The following is a 14,728-nucleotide window of genomic DNA, read 5'->3' on the forward strand; positions in this document are numbered from 1 at the left end:
AGCTAAAATGGGGGATGAATCCAGTGACTTCTCAACAACTCAAAGGATTTGTTTTCTTATATAAAGATAAAAATAGCTTCGAAGAGGTTCTCAATGAAGTAAGAAGAGCTTTACACAACATTCGCTTCTATGGAAAGAATGAATTAGGAGAGCATTGGGCTTTCTATATAGAAGAGTATAAGCTATGGAGAAAAAATAGGATGGCAAATAAAACCAATATCCAGATCATCATGCCTAAGGAAAAGGAGGGACCATCCCAGAATGAAATCAATCTTCAACGGAGGATTAAAATCCTTGAAGGTCAACTTGAAGAATCAAGGAACATAATTGAGAAAGATGGTTTCCAGATAGAAAAGCTCAACAACTTAAACTCAGGTTTGAAGGAAGAGATGGCTAGCCTAAAGAATGATTATGCAGAGTTGCGCTCCTCACAGGGAAGAGAAATCAAAGATCTTGAGGCACGACTAAGGGCTCGTGATCGCGCCATCTTTAACTTAAGGAATGAAGGAAATGAGGTTGTATAGCTATAGAAGAACTCAAAGCCGGAGTGGAGCAACACAAGGCAAGTGCAGCTGAAGCCTGGGCGAAAGTGGATGAATGTGAGAACTCTATTCGTCAAGGTCTCATAAGAGAAGAACAGTACCGAGCCATGGTAGATGACCAAGCAGAAATACGTCGTATGTCTTTGGAGGATATGAATAGGGAAAGAAACCAGCTCATAGACCAAATAAGAGACCTTAGGCAGGCCTATGATCAGTTGATGGGAGAAAGGGAGACATGGTCACACAATTACGAGCAAGCTTTAGGGGAATGTAGGGAAGATAAAGAGTTGCGGGAAAGAAGATGTATTGAAATCATCGATGGGATTGTGGACTTTGGAGATGATTGACTGGTAACTTTTGAGTCTGCAAACCATGAGGTCCACATGTATCCAGAAACTGAAATTCTCCCTGCTATGAAGACATTTTTCGACAGTTGTGCCCCCATTGCTTGAAGGCTCAAGAAGTGGAGGAAGAGGACTGAGGAATTTTAGATTTAGAATAAACATTTGGAATAAAAGGAGGAAACCGATTAATGTGGTTCCCCTTTATCATCTTTAGCAATTATCAATAAAATTACTTCTTATATCCACAGTTTGTCTCAATAAAAAAAGAAAAAAAGAAAATAAAAAAGAGAACGAAAAAGATAAATAATATGAGGAGATCAACATTGCTATATTTTGTTCAAGATGCAACCACGGAATGGAAATTTCTCTTCTGAAAATTGCTTTAGTAAGGTCGACGGATTGTGCTCCCCGACTCTCAAATAAAGGATTCATCATACTTGCTATACTAACGGAAATTTTTGCATAAAATAAACAAAACATTTTTTTAACTATTTGCATTTTTCATTCAGCAATGCTCCGCAACACCCCGACCATACCTGACTCCGAGCTAGACAGATGGCCGACTTTTTAGACTCCAGTCAGGATTGTTGGACTGAATTAGCTAGCTTGAAAGAGCGGATGGCGGAGATGTTTCGCATCTTGAAGGCCCTCCAGAGCGAGAAAGAGAAGACTGCAACTGCTGGGTCACAACCTCATTTGGGATCCGGAAGTCCCAATCTAGGGGACGGTACTGGTCAGCCTCATGAAAGTCATGACACCAACACAAGACAGCCAAATGCCAACCATCAAGCAAATGGAAGGTACAATCATGATGGGACCCAAAGGACTCCTCTAGGAAGTAACACCCCAAACATGGAGAAAGAGGAAGAGAAGTGGAGGTCAATAGAAGAGAGATTGAAAGCTATTGAAGGAGCCAACTGTGTGGATCTGAAGAATGCTTTTGAGATGTGTTTGGTGCCTGATGTGGTACTCCCACCCAAATTTAAAGTGCCCGAGTTCGAGAAGTATAATGGGACTACTTGTCCCAAAATCCATTTACACATGTACGCTCAGCATATCATGGGAATGATAAGTTGTTGATCCACTGCTTTCAAGACAGTTTAGTGGGGGTAGCTATGAATTGGTACATCCGTCTGGAGAAAACTCAGATCAGGACCTTCTTGGATCTATCCAATGCCTTCATTATACAGTACAAGTACAACGAGGATGCTGCACCAGACAGGACTCAGCTACAGAATATGTTTAAGAAACCATATGAGAATTTCAGAGAATATGTTCAGCGTTGGAGGGGACTAGCATCCCAAGTCCTTCCGCGATTGGAAGAGGATGAACAACTGTCGATCTTTATCGACACTCTGCATAATCTGTATTATGAACGCCTCATAGGAAGCGTGACGACCAACTTTAAGGCTCTTATCAAAGTGGGGGAGAAGATAGAAGAAGGTATCAAGAACGGGAAGATTTTCGATGAAGGTTCAAGCTCTAGTAAGAAGCCCACTTTCATCAAGAAAAAGGAGGCAGAGACTCATTTCATTAATGTTGAGCCAGAGAAGTTCCAGTCCCGGAACAATAACCAAAACAATCATCACGCGCCCTCTCGGTTTGCACAAAACCACAATCAAAGCCAAAACCAAACACAGAATCAAACAACCCATAACCCCCCTCATCCAAACAATAACACACATCAACCTAGACAAGGGTATACTCATTACCCCAACAACAACAACTATAACCAACAAGAAAGGAGAGCACTCGTATTTGACTAGAACCCGATAACCTATATAGAGCTTTTCGCATATCTACTACGGCAGGGGATGATCACACCAGTCCATGGAAGAGTCTACGAGAACCTCGGGCCTTGGCACAATGAAAATGACAACTACGCTTACCATTCTGGAGCAGCAGGACATCTGGTAGATGATTGCAGGGCCTTCAAGTACAGAGTTCAAGACCTCATCAATGCCAAGCAGATAGATTTCTGAGAGACTAGACCCAACATAACTGGCAATCCTCTACCAAACCATGGAAATCAAGGAGTGAATGTTGTTCTGGAGGAGAGCAAGGTTGCAATTATTGGCAAAGTTGATGATGTGAAAATGCCCATGAGGTTCATTTTCCGAGATATGTGCAGGCAAGGTTTGGCAGAGGTTGTTGTCCCAGAGCCAGATAGCAATGATATGAATAGTTGTGAGATGCATGGTCGTGTGGGCCACAGTTTGGAGGATTGCAAGGAGTTCAAGTTGCTTCTTCAGAAAATGATGGACTTGAAACTAATTGCCATAAGCGGAAAATCACAAGGTCATGGGATTAATGTCTTAGAGAAGCACCAAAAAGAGATACTTGTATTCATACACACGTACGAACCCGTGATAAATCCACCTAGAGGAGTTCAGACAAAATTCAATCAGCACCAATGGGAACCATTCATTCGGCAAATGGAACCTGTGATAGCGGGGGAGCAAAGTCCATTCCTATATGAGTCAGATAAAGTAGTGCCTTGGATTTACAAAGAAGAACCAATGGTGAATCCATCTATAGTTACTAACATTGCAGGAAGCAGCCGAGTCACAAGATCTGGGCGTATCTATGTTCTGCCAGAGATAAAAAGGGGTCCATATGGGACCACTAAAGATAAAAACAAAGAAAAAGTGCCAGAACCTACGGAAGAGGAAGTTGAGGTAGCCTTACCGGAAGGGGTGTCAAATGAAGAAGCTTGTGAGTTTCTGAGGTTCATCAAGTAAAGTGAATACAAAGTAGTGGACCAACTTAATAAAACTCCAGCAAGGATATCTTTGTTGTCCTTACTAATGAGCTATGAGGCTCACAGGAGTATGCTACTAAAAGTGTTGAACCAAGCTCACGTCAACCACGACATCACAACTGACAGATTTGGCAGGATAGTTAACAACATCATGGCGGATAATTACATATCCTTTTGTGACCAGGAGATACCTCATGAGGGCACTGGACACGTTCGCCCCCTGCATATCTCAGTAATGTGTAATGACTGTATGATTGGTAAAGTCCTCCTAGACAATGGGTCGTCTCTAAATGTCATGACGAAGCAAACTTTCTCCAGATTGCTAGTAGACGCTTCCCACTTGAAGGCCAGCTCAATGATCGTTAAGGGTTTTGATGGGTCCCGTAGGGATGTGATAAGGGAGATGGAGTTACCAATCAAGATAGTACCATGCACATTCAACATTTTGTTCCACGTGATGGATATCAATCCGACGTATAGTTGCTTATTGGGGCGTCCATGGATTCACTCTTCGGGAGCAATACTATCTACCCTGCATCAAAAGGTGAAGTTTATAGTGGGTGTAAGGCTGATAACAGTTTCAGGAGATGAGGATGTGATGGTATCTCAGCCGTTTGACACCCGCTATGTCGAGGTGACTGAGGAGGCATTAGAGACATCATTTCAGGGCCTCGAGATTGCACACACCACATTTATGATAGAAGGTGCCCCAAAGCTGAATCTTTATCCATTAGATGCTTCTCTCGTGGTGGCAAACATGATGATCCTGAGCAGTATCAACCTAGTAGAGGATTGGGAAGGTATGGACAAGGCTGCAAGGAAATCCTAACACCCAAAGCTAATAAAGGTCGATATGGCTTAGGGTATAGACCCACCTGTGAAGACAAACTCTAAACTACAGGAGCAAGGAAAAGTGGTCGTGTGGCTCGGCTAGGGCAGTTCAAACACGAGGTTAGGGCAAAACTTCCAATACCGCACATCAGTCAGAGCTTTGTCACTAGCATTACCAGGATTTCGGGAGTGGTGGCCACCATAGAAGAAGAAGGCATGGAGGAAGAGTCTGGGTTCGTGTACAGGTGTCCCCCCGACACCTGCTTGAAAAATTGGAGGGAAGAAGCGCATGCATCAGTTTCACTAGAACTGAAGTAATAAATAAATGTAGTCTTGTAGCTACGCCCAAGGCTATGAGACATTTTTTTTATGTTTTTTCAATAAGGGTTCATTTGTTTCCACGTTTTTTTCATCCAATTAATAAAGATCTATCTTCTCGATCATATCGATTTGTCTCTTTTGCATTTTTTATTCATTTGCACGCTGAAAGAAAATCATTAAAAACAAAAAAACAAAAAAATCAGTAAAATTAAAACTAAATCTATAGGGAGCTGACTCCGTCATCCCCGTGTTGCAGATCCAATAGCGACTCTGAAAATGAGGGCCATGCTGGTGAGCCCTCCTCCAGATCTGACCAACCCATCAACCAAGTGGAAGATGATAGTGATGATGAATGGGAGGCTTCCCCAGAACTACTCAGACTAGTAGAGCAAGAGGCCAGAGAGATTCAACCACACCAAGAGCCTGTCGAACTCGTTAACCTAGGTTCTAAAGAAGATAAGAAGGAAGTGAAAGTAGGCACCACGATGGACGTTAAGGAACGAGAAAGGCTAGTCAAACTCTCACACGAATTCAAAGACGTCTTTGCTTGGTCATATGAAGAGATGTCGGGACTAGACCCAGGTATAGTAGAGCATAAATTACCACTAATACCCAACTCCAGGCCAGTGAAGCAGAAACTACGAAGAATCAAGCCAGAGATCTCCTTACGGGTCAAGGAAGAAGTAGAGAAATGGTTGACAGCTGGGTTTGTTAAAGTTGCTGAATACCCAGATTGGGTGGCCAATATGGTAGCTGTGCCGAAGAAGGGAGGAAAGCTTAGAATATGTGTTGACTACAGAGACCTCAACAAGGCTAGCACAAAGGATGACTTTCCGGTGTCGCATATAGATGTCTTAGTTGATAGCACTGCAGGCCATGCTCTTTTCTAATTTATGGATGGGTATTCAGGGTATCATCAGATCAAAATGGCGCCAGAGGATGTGAGCAAAACTACATTTATCACTCCATCGGGTACCTTCTACTACCAAGTTATGCCATTCGGATTGAAAAATGCTATGGCTACATATCAGAGAGCCATGGTAAGCCTCTTTCACGACATGATGTATAAGGAGATAGAAATATACGTCGATGATATTATCTGCAAATCCAAGACAGAGGGAGAACATTTAGACAACATGAGACATTTATCTGAGAGACTGCGAAAATATCACCTCAAGTTGAATCCAACCAAGTGCAGTTTTGGAGTGAGATCCGGCCGGGTATTGGGTTTCATCGTCAGCCAGAAGGGTATTGAGGTAGATCCTGAGAAGGTGAAGGCCATCATTGAAATGCCAACCCCTCGAACAGAGAAAGAGGTAAGAGGATTCTTAGGGAGGCTAAATTACATTTCCCGGTTCATCTCACAACTCACGCCCACCTGTGAACCAATATTCAAACTCTTGAGGAAGAAGCAGGCAGTAAGGTGGAATGACGATTGTCAATCAGCATTTGAAAAGATAAAACAGTACTTGACCGAGCCTCTAGTGTTGATGCCTCCGGTTCCAGGGTGGCCCTTGATTCTATATCTCACTGTGCTTGATGAATCTATGGGATGTGTCTTGGGGCAGCGTGGTGATTGTGGAAGAAAGGAGCAAACCATCTATTATTTGAGCAAGAAATTCACAACTTGCAAAATAAAATACTCATTGTTAGAACGTACATGTTGCGCCTTAGTCTGGGCATCTCGCCGTTTGAGACAATATATGTTGAGTCACACTACTTGGTTAGTGTCAAGAATGGATCCCGTAAAGTATATCTTCGAGAAGCCCATACTGACCAGAAGGATTGCTAGATGGCAGGTGTTGTTATCTGAATATGACATCATGTATGTGACGCAAAAGGCTGTGAAAGGAAGTGTTATTGCTGACTACTTGGCCGATCAACTCGTAGACAAACTGGGGCATATGAGGTACGACTTTCCAGATGAGAACATCATGGATTTATCCGATGAATCGAGAGAAGAAGAAAAATGGACCCTAGTTTTTTATGGGGCCTCCAACGCATTCGGGCATGGAGTAGGTGCTGTATTGATATCTCCAGATGGGAAGTTCCTTCCCTTTACTGCTAGACTCTGCTTTGACTGTACCAATAATATAGCAGAATATGAGACATGTGCTTTGGGACTAAAGGCTGCTATTGATGCAAAAGCAAAGATCCTAGAAGTATTTGGAGATTCTGCCCTAGTAATCCACCAGATAAAAGGAGAATGGGAAACTCGTGACAGCAAATTGGTGCCCTACAGAAATTACATCCAGAAGTTGAGTGAACAATTCGATAAAGTGAATTTTTATCATATCCTCAGAGAAGACAATAGGCTGGCAGATGCACTAGAAACCTTATCCTCGATGTTTCACGTGGGAGGGGACAGTTTGCTCCTGTTCCAAATAAAAGACAGCACTGAACCAGCTTACTGTCATGCAATTGAAGAAGAGTCTGACGGCAAGCCATGGTACCACGACATAAGAGAATACCTAAGAAGACAGGTCTATCCTCCGAATGCCTCAGAGACCGACAAAAGAACACTTAGAAGACTAGCCACAAACTTCTTTTTGAGTGGGGATGTTGTTTACAAAAGAAATCACGATATGGTACTTCTCCAATGCCTGGAAGCCAAGGAAGCTCAGAGGATGGTGGAAGAGGTACATGAGGGAACTTTCGGGACCGACGCGAATGGGCATGCTTTAGCCAAGAAGATCATGAGAGCAGGTTACTTCTGGTTGACAATGGAAACTGATTGCTACAACTATATGAAGACGTGCCACAAATGCCAGATGTATGCGGATAACATCAATGCACCTCCAAACGACTTGAATGTCTTAACGTCACCTTGGCCATTTTCCATGTGGAGAATGGACTTCATTGGACCCATAGAGCCGAAGGCCTCTAATGGACATCAGTTCATCCTGGTTGCTATAGATTACTTCACTAAATGGGTGGAAGCAAGCTCCTATGCTAGCGTGACCCGGAAGGTAGTCCTCAAGTTCATAAAAACGAGTTAATATGTCGATATGGGTTACCCGATCAGATCATTACCGACAATGCCACCAACCTGAACAACAAGATGATGACTGAGATGTGTAAAAATTTCAAAATAAAACATCACACATCTTCGCCTTACCGACCCAAGATTAATGGAGCCGTTGAAGCAGCCAATAAGAACATCAAGAAGATAGTCCAGAAGATGGTAGTGACTTACAAAGATTGGCACGAAATGCTGCCATTCGCGTTACACGGTTATCGTCCTTCAGTCCACACTTCCACGGGAGTTACTCCCTATTCCCTGGTTTATGGTATGGAAGTTGTTCTTCCACTTGAGGTAGGGATCCCATCTCTAAGGGTTTTGGCAGAAGCATGCCTGAATGAGTCAGAATGGGTTCAGGCTCGACATGATCAATTGAATATGATAGATGGTCAAAGGCTAACTGCAATTTGCCATGGACAATTGTATCAGAAGAGAATGATAAAGGCTTACTCAAAGAAGGTCCGGCCCCGCCAGTTCAGGGAAGGAGATTTGGTGCTAAAGAAGATCTTGTCGATTCAGAAAGATAGCCTAGGTAAATGGACTCCAAACTATGAAGGCCCATATGTATTCAAGAAAGCTTTTTCCGGTGGAGCCCTAATCCTAACTGACATGAATGGAGAAGATCTATGTCTCACCATAAATTCGGATGCATTGAAGAAGTATTATTCATGAAGGGTCCTCCTAAAAACAAGAAACTCGAAGGCCGAGGCATTGCCAAAAGCTGGGGCAAAATATTTTGGGTCAGGGTTCCTTGCTATGGCAGGCTTGTATGACTTTCATTTTCTTTAGAAAGCTAATGGAAAGCAAATAAAATTGGTTTTTATATATTACGATGTCTTTCAGCATGCAAGTAATTTTCTAATAAACGAAAATTTTTACGAAAAGATTGATCAAAGTCTTTTTAGTCCATCCTGATGCATCGCGACTAAAACGAGGAAAAGGGGGTCACAAGCACGAACCTTGGCAAAAGAGAGGCCCAAATGTCTTAACAATTTTCAGCATATCTAGTGTCATGAGGTGTTGCGGAAGCATAACATTGTCTTTCAATAAATCATAAACACACCCATATGACATCACACTAGAGTAATGGTATCCATACACAAGCATCGACATTAATCTCATAAGTCCAATACTACGCAAACCATGCATTCAAACAAACCATGCATTCAACAGAGCGTTTCTTAGACAAAGTGCTATAAGGCCATCTAAGGTTTCCTCTAGAGACCACACGAACCTGAGTTCTATGGCAGCATGAGTGCCTCAATAAATCCCTGACTCCTTATGGCAATACGGGTGCCTCAACAAATCCCTAAATTTTCTATGGCAGCATGGATGCCTCAACAAATCCCTGACTCCTTATGGCAATACGGGTGCCTCAACAAATCCCTAAATTTTCTAGGACAGCATGGGTGCCTCAACAAATCCCTAACTCATGGCAATATGGGTGCCTCAATAAATCCCTGACTCCTTATGGCAATACGGGTGCCTCAACAAATCCCTAAATTTTCTAGCGCAGCATGGGTGCCTCAACAAATCCCTGACTCCTTATGGCAATACGGGTGCCTCAACAAATCCCTAAATTTTCTATTGTAGCGTGGGTACCACATCAAATCCCTAACCCAAATTCGACACCCTTTCAAAAGGACTTTTATTTTAGCCTTGACAAAATAATGTTCATTTCTTTACTAGTTACTTACCATGATACCTCTCAAACCCCGGTTTATTTGATATCAGGTAAGCAACAAGTAAAAAGGGGCAACTGTAAACACTCATTTTCGTCCGGCTCAAAAAAAAAAGCCCAATTCATTTCCAAAAATAACAAGTTTTCCATTTCAAGAAAATACAAGTAAAATCTAAGAACTAAAAACAATTTTTTAAAATAATTTTTGGGCCACCATAGGCCCACATGTCATCTTCCAAAACAAAAAGAATATTAAAAAAATGGGAGAAATTTTTTTTCTCTTTAATTTTTTTTCGAAATAGCTTTAAATAAATAGAATATGGTGAAAGCTATTTTACAACTAATTTTGGTATTTTTTAGCATTTTATTAAAATATCATGTTTATTCCTCTTAAAATCACATTTGGCTGCTATAATAACTAATAATAATAAAAAGTTTTAATTTTCGAATTTCAAAAAAATAAATAAATAAGCGATTATATTTATTGAATTTCGGGTAAAAAAAATCATAAGATAAGGAGTTATTTTCCATTTTCAAATCTCATAGTTAATGGGGAATCAAATCAGGCTGATTGGGGTTTTCAAAAATAGGATATTTGATTTATTAAAAATTAAGGATAGTAGGCAATTTTTTAGGGATTTTAATTTGTTAGTTTTTTTTCTATAAATAGTGGTTTAGGGATAAGGGAATAACACATGCAATATCATTGAGACGCTGCCAAAACACCAAAAAAAGTTCTCAAACCCCTGCCAAACGTGTTCTGCAAAGAAAAGGAAAAAAATAAAAAACATTGCTGTGAGAATTAATCCTGTGTGGGTGGGCTCATTGATCACCTGTGCATCCTCGATCCATAGCCATCAGATTTGCGTATTTCCTCTATCCGCGAGTTGACCTCGAAAAGCAGTCAATCACAGGACGAAACGCGTCCCGGTTTCACTACACAGCATCGCACCAAATCCTTGTCCTAGGAGAACACGTGTTCCCCTGCACCCGTGCTCACTGCTCAAACCGTGAGCCCGTCCCCCGTCCAGTCTCCTAGCACCACGTATCTGGACGTATCGAGACGTCTGGACGTATCCTCTCTCTCCCCCAACCAGGCGCTGACACGTGTCCAAGCGCTGACAAGTGTCCAGGCGCTGACACGTGTCCAGGCGCTGGGAAATAAAAGAACTCCCTCCAATCTCTTCCTGCCACGCTGGTTTCTTTCTTTGCTGGATTTTATTCATTGCTTATCAGGTTTGCATTTTTAGCTGTTTCTTATTTGCACTGATATCATCATGTTATATGATATATGCTAAATTATTATATCATGGAAATTGTAATAAAAAAAATTAATTATGCGTAGGCAATTAAAACTTCATGAACATAATGTGTGAATATAAAAATTAACTAGACCTATTATTGTAATGAAATTTCATTGTTGTTTTTTATTGCACCATTTTTTACAATGAACCTTTAATTTTGCTATTCAAAGGCTAAAAATAATAAGAAAATATATAAAAGTCACCCAATTCTATTACATGGTGAAAATTGTATTCCTTGGTGTACCACTTAATTAATTTCATTATGATATTTCTAGTATATGTATTAATAATATAACTTGTTAGGTTGACGCCATGTCACTTAATATTTGCTTTTTTATGCTATTCATATTAATGAGAATCCAAATATTAATATATGCTATGTTAGACGAAGCCAAACAAAAAATTGCAATGTGTAAGTTTTTTTTAAAAGGTTTGGGATAAATCACATTTTTATTAGTATTTTATACTTTTGAATTTTAATCATTGTCCTTAAAATACCCACTACATTTTTTTTATGATAAAGTCATTATAAATTCTAAGACGACAATCACTCTAATTTTAAGATATAATGCGGTGTCGGACATATGGGCTACACTTCGTCAACTTAATAATCACCATAACTAATTCATTAATGACTCAAAATCTTTTGTCCATAAACATGTTGAGATCTTAACTAACCCTTAGTACAAAGTGCGGTATCGGACGTATGAGCTGTACTTCACTTGTATTCATAGGATCGTTAGTCGAGATTTAACTTATTTTTTTAGATTAAAATTAATCCAACCAAAAATCCTTTTTCTACATAAAGAACTACGTAAGCCTTGATTCCCTTAATAAGGATACGTATGATCAAAGTTAATCTTGTCAGGCACAACTAAAAAGAATAAATTTTTTCACTTAAGTAATTAATCATTAACTAATTAATTTAATCAATAAAGTGGTGTTCCTTTATTCAATAGTAATAATAAAAAATAAAAAAATATAGTAATCCATGTAGTTTAGTATAGGGTATCGCTTAAGGCGGGCGGGTGGGGTGCTAATACCTTCCCTACCCCATAACCGACTTCCGAACCTGGATATCAAAAATCCAAAAGCCCAAGGTAATTGGGCTAAAACGATTTTTCTACTTTTTTGACAATGAAAAATGTAGTGGCGACTCGAGAGGTCGCGTAGCTGAAAATTGGGAAGCGACAATAAGGGCACGGCTAGGAACAACTATCACGAAAACAAAGGAAAGTGAAGTAAGCAAAGCCGTAATCAGGCACCACCAAGAGCCTAAGGCCATAAGTGAATCGATGATAAGGTCAAAGGAATAACCCACATAAGATACATGGAGAAATGGCTGACAATGGGAAACCACACACTATCTAGAACAATCAAGACCAAGTTCCACGTCATATATTGCAACTTAATTTACAACGCCATAGATGTGTGCCTAGCTTTGAACGCCCGAGAGGCTATGTATCCACTCATCATCTAGTTATGAAATTTCTATCCCAAGAAATGAAGTTCATACCACAACCCAGAGGAGAAATGATACCCCTACAACTAGGTCTCAAAGAAGACCAGTTGGTATACATTGGCAGCACCATGCCCTAAATCAAACAAAGATTTTTTTCGTGGGTAGATCCTGACATGTCAGCCATTGACCCAAACTTCATTTGACATCACCTTACCACTTCTCCAAATGCCAAGCCAAATTCCCATAAAAGACGCAAAGTGTGTGCATAAGGACGAGATGCAACTGTGGTGTTGGTCAAAATACCATTAGAATAATGGAGAATGTGTGTAGACTATAGTGATGAGGATAAAACAATAATTTTATTATGTTCTTTGCTCAATTCCTATGAATACTTGGTGACAACATTGATATATAAGAAATAGTCAATCAAACTGGATGACATCACGACTACACTTTTGTCCCATAATCAAAGAAGACAAAATGTAGGGGAAGGGTTTCAATGAGATGTTTTGTATGTGAAATGAAGTCAAACACCTTGGAGGAAGAAGGGAAAAGGAGGTCATTCCAAAGGAAAACATCTGAATTCCAAAGGCATAACACCAATACAATGCTTTAGGGTCTTTGCAAGTTAGAATTTGGAGGAAAATGGAAGAATTGGGAGCCATGAAATACACTTGTGAGTAACTTTGAAGCATTCTTTTTTCATTTTATCCCTTTTTAAACTCAACTCGCAAACAAACCCTTAAGTGAAAACAGACTGAGCACTACAAAAAGTATTGTCCCAATGAATGCAGTCCTAACAAGCCGGTGGGAAAGATGGAGCATCTATGAGTGCAAATATTACACAGAAAGATGACTCTAGCTAAAATAATAATAGTGATATACAATTTGTATCATCAAATCAAAGTTTAAACAAGTTGATACTTGACACTAGTTGCTCCCATCATATGATGTGAAATAAAGAATGGTTCATCACATATAGAGGAGTCAATAATGGTTTTGTGTATTTGGAATATAATAAAGCATGTGTAACTGTTGGCATGAGAGAAATTAGAATTGTGATGGATAATAACGTTGTAAGGACATTATGTAAGGTTAGACACATATCAGATTTAAAGAAGAATTTGATTTCTTTAGAGACATTATAGGCCAAAGGATTCAGTTATAGAGTTGATGGGGACAATGATAATTGTAAATGCAAGCATGCATCACATGAGCAAATTGGATATGCAAGCATGCATCACATGGATTTTGATGAAGACAAAAGTTGTAGACAAAGGTGTTAGACATGTTCAAAGATAAGCTTGAAGACATGGACAAATCAACAAATAACAAAGTCAAAGTCAAGTCTCAAGCTCAAGCATTCAAGAAGATCTAGAAGCTAAGTATTTTTTATATTTTCTTAGGTCTTAAGATGTTTGATTGGATAAAGTCTAGGCTAGGTGAACCTTAATGGAAGTCACACAACCTAATATTGATCATAACTAAAATGAGACTTACATGCATACATACATGATTGACATGCACATGCATAAATACATGATCATAAGATTTTGATGCATTAAATAGAGTTTTAAATCATACATCATTCTAAGTCATGCATCATACTTTTACAAATCATGTAGGAGGTTCATATCACATTGAAGTATCTTTTTCTTCAGAAAACTCTTAACCGATTAAGGTTTAGTTAATCGATTAAGTTATGTAAAATGGGAACTCGTTAATCGATTAAGTTAAGGGTTAATCAATTAATGGTAGTTAAAGTTTTTGAAATCTTTTTTTTAAAGAAATTTTAATCGGTTAAGTAGAGTGTTAATCGTTTAAATATACCAGAAAATAGAACTGTATACTAACCCAACTTTTCTCATTTGCATGAGAATGACATATAACACGAATTTCAGAGAGCTTATACAATTTTCATTTCAAAAGATAGATTTTCCTAAGTGTTGTTGATAATGAGATAAAAGGGAGAAAAGAGAAAACTTTATGAATCTTTAGAGAAAATTTCAAGAATTGTATTGTCAATTCTTTTACAAAGAAACCTTGCATCTCACATTTCTATACTCTGAGTTTGTCAGACTTGTAGAGAGATTTTGAGATTCTGGAAGGGTGTATATTCAACATATCTTAGGTGCAATTACTCATTTTAGTATACATTTAGACTTTGGTATCAATATTTCTCTTAGGTGTATGGTATCACAAAATAGAAGAGAAAAGTTTTAGGAAAACCCTAGTTAGAAGTGGCTAGGTGCCATTAAAAGCTAGGTTTACTAAACAAGAGTCTTGGTTATAAAAGTTAGAAGTGGTTGGGCCGTCCATTAGAAGTGGTGAGGAGCCATTAGAAGTGGGTGAAGGCAAACCATTAGAAGCTTGAAGTCCAAGATTGTCTTGGTGGAAGTGTGTTTGTAAAACATTGATTTCCACAATGAAGAAAGTCTCCCAAGATGATAAGGGGAGGCT

At 39.5% G+C, this 14,728-nt stretch overlaps 1 protein-coding gene across 1 annotated transcript; it reads left to right on the forward strand.

The window, feature by feature from the left end:
• LOC109327651 lies at positions 1,442-8,493 on the forward strand. The gene is given in 7 exon segments (XM_019560821.1): positions 1,442-1,931; positions 1,934-2,640; positions 2,698-2,822; positions 3,018-4,447; positions 4,549-4,792; positions 5,056-7,787; positions 7,790-8,493. Coding segments are annotated over 7 exon segments (6,432 nt in total).

This window comes from Lupinus angustifolius, chromosome LG15, assembly GCF_001865875.1.
Source record: "Lupinus angustifolius cultivar Tanjil chromosome LG15, LupAngTanjil_v1.0, whole genome shotgun sequence".
Taxonomy (NCBI): Eukaryota; Viridiplantae; Streptophyta; class Magnoliopsida; order Fabales; family Fabaceae; genus Lupinus; species Lupinus angustifolius.